General features: G+C 35.6%; 1 protein-coding gene across 1 annotated transcript; it reads right to left on the minus strand.

Annotated features, from left to right (window-relative positions):
- On the minus strand, positions 1-8,287 carry LOC126828451 (E3 ubiquitin-protein ligase DCST1). Its single transcript, XM_050558203.2, has 4 exons — positions 8,252-8,287; positions 5,320-6,293; positions 3,540-3,742; positions 1-2,786 (listed from the first exon to the last, which is right to left on the minus strand). The coding sequence occupies exons 2-4, from the start codon at positions 6,268-6,270 to the stop codon at positions 1,466-1,468; spliced, it is 2,475 nt and encodes an 824-aa protein (XP_050414160.2). The 5' UTR covers positions 6,271-6,293; positions 8,252-8,287; the 3' UTR covers positions 1-1,465.
- Between the last annotated feature and the right edge of the window lie 289 nt (positions 8,288-8,576).

Below are 8,576 nucleotides of genomic sequence, written 5' to 3' on the forward strand. Positions count from 1 at the left end.
AATGAATGGCGTCACTTTCAGAATTACGTCAAACTGTAATGACGTCACTACTATCAAACTACAATTTTTTTAAAAAAAGAAAGAAACAACGGCTGTCAAGCAGGATTTTATGTACAATCAGGGGCAATAATCCAGAAAGTTATGGTATGAAATTCGCAAATATCAAAAGGGACTGAGATCTTTGTGATATATTAATAAAGATCTGTTTTTGGTTTCATCAAAATCGGATAAAAATTGTGACCTCTAGAGGGTCCACAGCCTTCGTATTGCATACTTTTACACAAATGGCCTACAGAGAGCGGCCATTTTGTCGGGCAGTTTCATTTTGATTTTTCCAGAAATCCGAATTCAACCTTCATTATGGTGGAATGGTGATATATTCAAACGGTTTTTAAAATCGGCGAAACAAATTGAGATCTCTAGAAAATCTGCAAGCTAAAAATGCAATTTTTCAAATAATCAGGAGCCATAATCCAAGAAGGTACGTTCGGATATGTGTGATGATTATCAAAAGGAACCAAGATCTTCGTGTGTAATGATGATATATTCACACGTTTCTTGGGTTTTTTTTAAAATCGGATAAACATTGTGACCTCTACAGGGACCGCAAGCTAAAAACGTGATTTTTTTGTACAATCAAGGGCCATAATTCAGGAAGTTACGATCCGATACGCGCGAATATCGAAAGAATCCAAGATCTTTGGGTAATAAACTTACATTTCAAGTTTTATCAAAATCAGAAGAAAATTGTGATCTTTGGAGGGTCCACAACCTTCATAGGGGTTAGGGGCGACGACAATAATATACGTCCACATAAAAATGTGGGCGTATAAAAAAGGGCGGAACCTATGATGAATTTTAACGTTATTGGTGAATAACGTGGAATACTTGCGCAGGGATATTCGCTCTTGAACTATTGAATAACCCGAGCGGTATTCAATGTCAATGAGTTCTAACTATTTTTATTCTTAAATATGGAACCATATCTTAGTGATAAAACCACTACCAGTTTCATCCACTTGGGCTAAACACTTCATCCAGTTTGCATGAAAATAACAAAAATTGAACAAAATTAATGAAGCAAGAGCAATAACAACATAAATATCAATCGAAAAGTTTAAACATTACATACTTTATGGTTACAATTGGGATTAAATAGTGTAACATCGATACTAAAGGGCAATGTGGTTCTTTAACATCAACCAGATAAAATGCATTAGGCCTATAATTACGAAAGCAAATGCAATAGTATATTAGTTTGTTTCTCTGAAATAGTATTCATATAATAATACATCGGCGAATTGATGGTTCGTTTTTTTTCCTTTAAAAATGTTTTTCATTTGAAATTATCAGAATTAGTTATCTTATGGTCTGACAGGTGTGAGTGAACCTCATAAAGTAGGCGTATCCTATTACTCCTAGCGCCAAATAATCAAAATCGTTTACAATACAGGATACCCCTACTTCATGGTAAATCCGGTGATTTCACCGCCCTAGTTGTTTTCTCACGTAGGCCAAGTACTTCATATACATCTTCATCGTCTTCATCATTTGTACATAAAGGACAACTCCTGCCAAATTCTACAAAACATTCCTCACAATAAAATGCGCCACATTTCTCATTTCTACAAGCACTGATATCTTCACTTGACACTTCACAGTTAGTACAGGTTTTGTTCGATTTTCTACAAAATGGAAATCGAGAAGCAAGCCCTCCGCATAAATTATGTCCATCATCAAAATTGCTACCAACTGCGTTAGAGAGAATCATCTGTTTTGCTTCTTTAAGGAAGACTTTCCTCTTAACTAAAATTCTTCGGTAGAGGTAGTTAACCCTCTGTTGTTCTTTCTCGGGATAGAAAAAGGCCGCGATAAAATACATTAATCGTTTACCATAACCTTGAAGGAAAACAAGCAACAGGGCGGCCATGTAAAGTCCCCCAAAAACGTAGAGAAAAGAGAAATTCGGATCCTTGGGTTTGGGTAGGCAGGTATTTATATCAACGACCGAATTGTACGTCTGAGATACTCGAATATCGCCCGTGAGAGTCTTAAATAGCAAAGCAATCGGTCCTTTTCCAGTGATCTGAATGTTGAGTTTGGACTGCCCAGTAAAGACGAACTGAACATCGCCATGACGATTGAGAAGATCTAGTATATAATAAAGCAAATAATCAAAGAGCACCAACATAACACACATCACAGCATGCAGAAGGACCTGGGCTAACCCCGTTTTGCATCTGGTTAATTCAATTGAAGACATCTTAAAGGATCGCGATTCAGTGTAAATTTTTCTTTCTTTCTTTTTTAGGGGCAATATGGATATTTTACCATTGTCCTTTCGTTGCCGATCAATAATTTTAAAATAAGATGTAATATAGAAATTATCAAATGATATTTTGGATAGGTACTGCCTTTCATACAGAAAGGCGTTTATAATAAGCAGAATTACGGATAATGATACCACTCTATTTAGAATATTGATGTAGTATGTGGCCTTATCTATTTTAGATTTTAACTCAGATCGGATATTACTGATTATTTGGGCGGCTGATTGTGAAGCATTTGCCCCACTGTCAATCTGCCCAGAACTAATAAAATCTACGTCGAGCAACTCGGCATAAAACTTAAATGCATCGTTAAAAATTCGAAATGCGCCACTAATTATATCTTTTGGAAATGATACGATTGAACATACATTGATAGTTTTAAACGCGCCACAAATCTGATCACCAACGAAAAATATATCACATATTCGTCCAATACCACCCGACTGACGCTTTGTTCTGAAATGACACATAATCAAATAAAAATCAATAAACAAAACAGAAAAAGAGGTTGTTGAGCAACAGAAATACGCCCAAAATAGCTTTTCGTAGGTATTGCGAAGCGTATCGAACGATTTGTCGCGGTCAAAGAGTAATAGAGAACAGATAACATGAGCAGTAGAGGCGCCACAATATTCCAGAAGTAGGCGGACACAATCCAAAGCAACCAATGTATGGCTAGCTTCGAATGAAAAGTACATGTATAATAGCCGATTCTCGCTCATGCCTAGCCAACTACTATCTGCGCACATTTAACTTTCGATTGGGTTTCTTCAGACGATACGACTCAATTGGATTTGGTGCGCTCTGATTCTTGGCGAGTAACACAAGTTAAATAAAATATAAATATTGCACAATTTTTGTATTAAAACATAAGTTCCAAACTTAAATGCAAACAATCAACAATAAAATGCTATATCAATTCACAGTCTTGTATCCCAAAATGATGAGACTCCCAAATGTGTCCTAATCTGCCACCCCTAGATCCGGTACTACCAGTTTCAAACGAACGGCAAATCAAGAGACTGTGCGAGCCCGAATATGACGTTTTTAAACCCGAGTTACTGTTTGACGCCATGTCTGCACGCCAATAGATATATAAATCCACAGTATAGCCTCCCTTTCCAAGAGAATATATCTTTGATTGGCATAAATCTACGAACATAGTAGTGGATAAATGAAAACTAATAATTAAACTAATAATGTTCATACCTGTTAAGGTCAAGATAACCATTTGTAGAAAACGCATCTCTTCGACGACGTCCACGGAAAAAGTCCGTTACTGTATTGACAAGATTTTTAACATCTTTCGTTGCCATTTTGAAGGGATCAAGAGAACGGTGGCAATCTTGTTTAAGTTTTTTAGAACCTCTCATGCACTCGTTTAATCCGGAATTGACACTCGAAACACATTTCTAAAATATAAGATCAATTCAATATAATGTTTTAAGAAAATTTAACAGAAATGAAATGGGGTTTAGCGTTTTACTTTTCTGCGCAGATTGGGCTAATACAGTGTGCTATGAGGAAAACTATGCCGGGACAGTGGAACTACACCTACTTTTTTCGAATTTCTACTGTCAATTTTTTTTACGTGCACGTCAATATGTACACGGGACCACGGTTGTTCGTCCCATTGGAACGATTACATGTTTAACTGCCAGGCCCGCCGGTCTGCACCGCTGACTTGGTGAAACCACGACAGAAAATACTCAGTTAACACTCAGCCACCGCTGCTCCAAAAATTGGATTCCAGCAAGCCTTTTTGATCTGAGTCGTAGACAGGAATAACTGGTATATTTTCTGTGAAATTTGGGATAACGTCATTTATAGAGCAACAGAGCTAGCTCTATCCAAAATATACAGCAATTTCTGAAGTCTGTGAGGCCGACCGCAGCCAAGCCGAAACATTTTGGGGCTCTTTACTGGTCTTGGCATCTCCACAAAGATAGGATAGGGAAAATATGCCGACCTCACTGCCATGTACAATTAATTACTTCATTGTTACAATATCAAAAACTTGAAGGAAATCTTGATACAAGCAATAAAATGCCCGACAGATATTTTTCAATGAATTGCAATTTCACACCAGGTGACTTTGATTAGTAGAGGAATATTAAAGTATGTTCTGATCATTAGTTTGATTGACATAATTATTATGCTCTCTCATAACGTTACGTAAAGCTTGTCGATTTCTTAAAGAATTTCGAGACTCAAATCATTTTAAAACAAGGTCATGTACAGATCGGAAAACATATACGAGGGCTTGTCAGCGCCATAATATGCTGAACAACAGCAGAGCTGTCCGTGCTGGCTCTAAAATCTCTGCCAATAATAATAATTTCCATGAAACAATATACACTCTGTCCTGGCTGTATTAGATAGTATGCGAAACATATTCAGTGGTATACCTGAATGATCCGAGGTTGAAACCTTCTGGTGATAAATGGTAGATGCGAAGGGGCCGTGGAATTGTCAGTTTTACGATTTCCTTTTTTGGAACAATAATATAATGTTGCCTTTATACGCTTTAACAAAAATATCAAGACTAGGACCAAAATATTAGATATAACTACAATGCCAATTATTTGTTACAGCACAACCATATATAATTTCTAAATTTACCACTAATATTTTCTGAGAAACTTTAATGGATAGCTGTTATTTGATTCAAATGTAATATTAATATTAGCTCTAATTAATAATGCCAATTATTTGATAAAGCACAAATAATCTATATTATTACATAAAATTGCAACAAATATTTCGGAGAAACTTCATTGTACTGGGATAGGGTGATTAATATGATTAATCTTATTGTTGGCTATAAATAACATGTCGATGATTTGATAGCACACATAGCATATATTATTTCCCAAAATTACCACGGAGAAACTTCGGGATGTGATTCAAATTTAATGTTAATTTGTATGCGGGGAATATATTGCATTGTCAGAACTTACAATTCTTTGAATTAGAGAAAGTAACTCACGTTTTTAAAACCATTTACCACATCTGTCACGGTATTTTCAGCAGACATTAATGCATTTCTTGCTTTGTCAAGTTCCCGTGTTATCTCAGAAGCATATGCTTTTACGACTTCAACGCCCTCTTTTACCTGCTCCTCAACTTCTTCTAATGGTTTCTTGAGTGCATCTTGTAGTACTTGACTCTGGTTGTAGGCTAGTTCTGTAATACATGCCATACTAGCAGCAACTTCATTGGCATTCCGTGTAATGTTCATCACTGGTCCCATGAGGAGAAACCCAGTTATAAGGGACAAGAATGCAGCTCGACCCTTTCCAGTAGCGAGACTTGGCAATACCAATAAAATGATACACCGACACCGACTTGAAAAGGCCAACCCAACGCAAAGAAGAAAAGTAGATACTCCAGTTATGATTCCAGATACCAGCAAAGTGTAATGGAAACTGTAAAACAATGCAAAGAAGAGGACTGTTCCTAAAAGTAATCCGGTACCAAATCCTAAAGCCACATTCAGTCGGCGACGTTTAATTTTGTCTTGTGGTGTGATTTTTTTCCGAAATCTTTCCAAAGGATGAAGCTTGTCTTTAACTAACTTGGTGTCTGATCTTCTTTTCAGATTATCCTTCTCTGATGATTTTAACATAATATGGTCTTTTATTGGTTCCATGTTATGTTTTTCGTTCACGGGAACTGGAATTGTCCTCTTGGGCATTTGGGCAGTGGTGTCGTTTTTCGGAGAATTCTTTTTTCTAGAAGTAATCGAGGTCAATCTCCTTTTCCACTCAGAAGACAGTTGAACATAAGCAGCTGGAAAATGTCCCGTCATATTAGTTGTAATATTGTGACCGATCATCCACCCACACCCGACATCCTTAACCCTGTCTATTTGATCCCCTTTCGTTAATGCGATGTCTCCAATATTTTGAGTTTCATAATCATAAATAGCCAGATACATGGTCGTTTTGCTATAACTCCTGTCTGAAAAGAGAAAAAAAACAAAGCCCATATTACGGCCACCAGCAGCAGTGTCACCCATGCAAGACCCAAATCAGTAAAAAAAAACTGTGACCGCGAAATAGAAATATAACTCTTCGGAATTCAAGTTAAATTCTATTATGGACAAGATTATATACGCCACATTATGCCATCGAACCTGTTTGTGGCCACTCAAGAGGTCACAATTTTTATTAAATCTAAAAATATGAATTTTGGCGCTTATTGGACCGTAACTTCATATATTACTTCCCCTGGTTGTACGAATAATCGATTTCACTCGAACTTGAAATGTATGTTTATTATACGCCACAATTGTCGTATGGATTCCAAATTGGCACGCATCTGACAGCAACTTTCTGGATTATGGCCCCTAATCACGTTTAGAAGCCACAAAATGTATTCCATTCTAAATACCGCCCCAAATATAGCATGTTCTTTACACGCCAATCAAGAATGGGTTTGACACCTTCTGTTTTTCCATTCTCCGCCTATCTCTTGCAAACTGTGCTCATATCTGTACAGCCGCTTGTTAAAAAATTTTGCTGAACTCAAGTTCTGTATCGCAGTCATACAATTTCATACCATTTATTTCGAATTTTAACTGTCAAGGGTTCTTTTACGTGCATGCCAGTATGTATATGGGACCTCGGATTTTGTTGCCATCAACTAAGAGTAGGCAGACACACCACTGTGCTGGCAAAATTCACTCGTGTCAGTTTCAGTATCCCAGTTGGTTCTAAATAAAAAACACCAGAATAGTCTTCGTGGTATTTAAAAATACTCGGAAGGGCGATTTAAGTTATGAAATAATCGAATAAATTAACTCAGTCACGATTTCGAGAAGTTTTTTAAACCCTTTAAAAAGCTTAAAAAGAATGAACAATCTTCTTCATCCACGCATCGTCAATGCCTTTGTCCAAAAACTGATAAAGCCACAGTGTAACATTTTACGTTTCTGATAAAGTAATATTGGGTTTGATTAAATTGCTATTATTTATTATTATTATTATATAACACTTATATAGCACTATCGTTCACATACGTGTTCAGGTGCGCTTATATTGGAAATATAAATATCTACAAAATCAGTAAAAAATAAATAAATATCTATAAAATCAGTAAAAAATAAATAAATATCAGTAAAAAATAAATAAATATCTATAAAATCAGTAAAAAATAAATAAATATCAGTAAAATATAAATATCGATATAACCAGTATAAATATCAATGAAACCAGTAAAGTATAAATATCAATGAAACCAGTAAAGTATAAATATCAATGAAACCAGTAAAGTATAAACATCTGTAAATTAGTTAAATATAAATATTTATAAAAGCTGAAAAATACAGACAATGGGTAGGATTTAGGATTAATTTAATAATTAAAAGCCTCTTGGAATAAAATAGTTCTAAGTTTAGGTTTAAAAGTTGTTCAAGCGGCGCAACAGCGGGTGCTAAAGGGCGTGGAATTCAACTGCTTTCGTACTTAAAACGAAAAAGTTTTCCCTCCATAACTTGAAAGGTTGGCCCTTTTTTCCAGTAATGAAAAAATGTCAGTGGATGACCGTAAAGTTCTAGAATGTTTATAAGTGCCATATCGTTAAACGTTTAAAAGTCAATAAAAGTATTTCGCTCAAACAATAACCAACCAGTGCAGTTGAAATAAAACTGGTGAATATGATCATTATATTTTTGTGTGTGACCAATCTTTATATAAGATAAAGTTGCTGTTTCCACCGGGAGCAGCGAGTTTAGATTTTTTTTCCAAGATTACATTTACTTTTTTGCACATGTTTCTTTTTATTCGACTTTTTAATTTATTAACCGACCTATTCACAGATTCCAAAACCTCTTTAAGAAAATACATATTATGTGTTTTATCTCAATTTGTCGCCTTACGTGATAGGTTAACTAATTATCTATATAGCTTTCTACTTACTCCTCTAGTCATCTGTCTACAACTTCAACTACTGCGGGGAAAGGCAGGCAATGACGCTATATAGTAATACTGATTATGTATAAATGAGTTAATATCCGTTAAATAAATTATTTCATGGGCAGGTCAGTTGGTTAGCATGCACAGTAAATACAATAACATATATTATAATTCTCTGAAAAAGAGAAACAGGGTTTACGTCCACTCGACACAAACTACAGGCAGATAATTTCGGGACTAATGTTTCTCTCTCCGCATTTTATATTTTACGGGGAACTCGTGTGCTTAAAATCTGCTAGGTTTTATAATTGTGTCGGGTTCTTAGTTA

Source organism: Patella vulgata, chromosome 1, assembly GCF_932274485.2.
Source record: "Patella vulgata chromosome 1, xgPatVulg1.2, whole genome shotgun sequence".
NCBI lineage: Eukaryota > Metazoa > Mollusca > Gastropoda > Patellidae > Patella > Patella vulgata.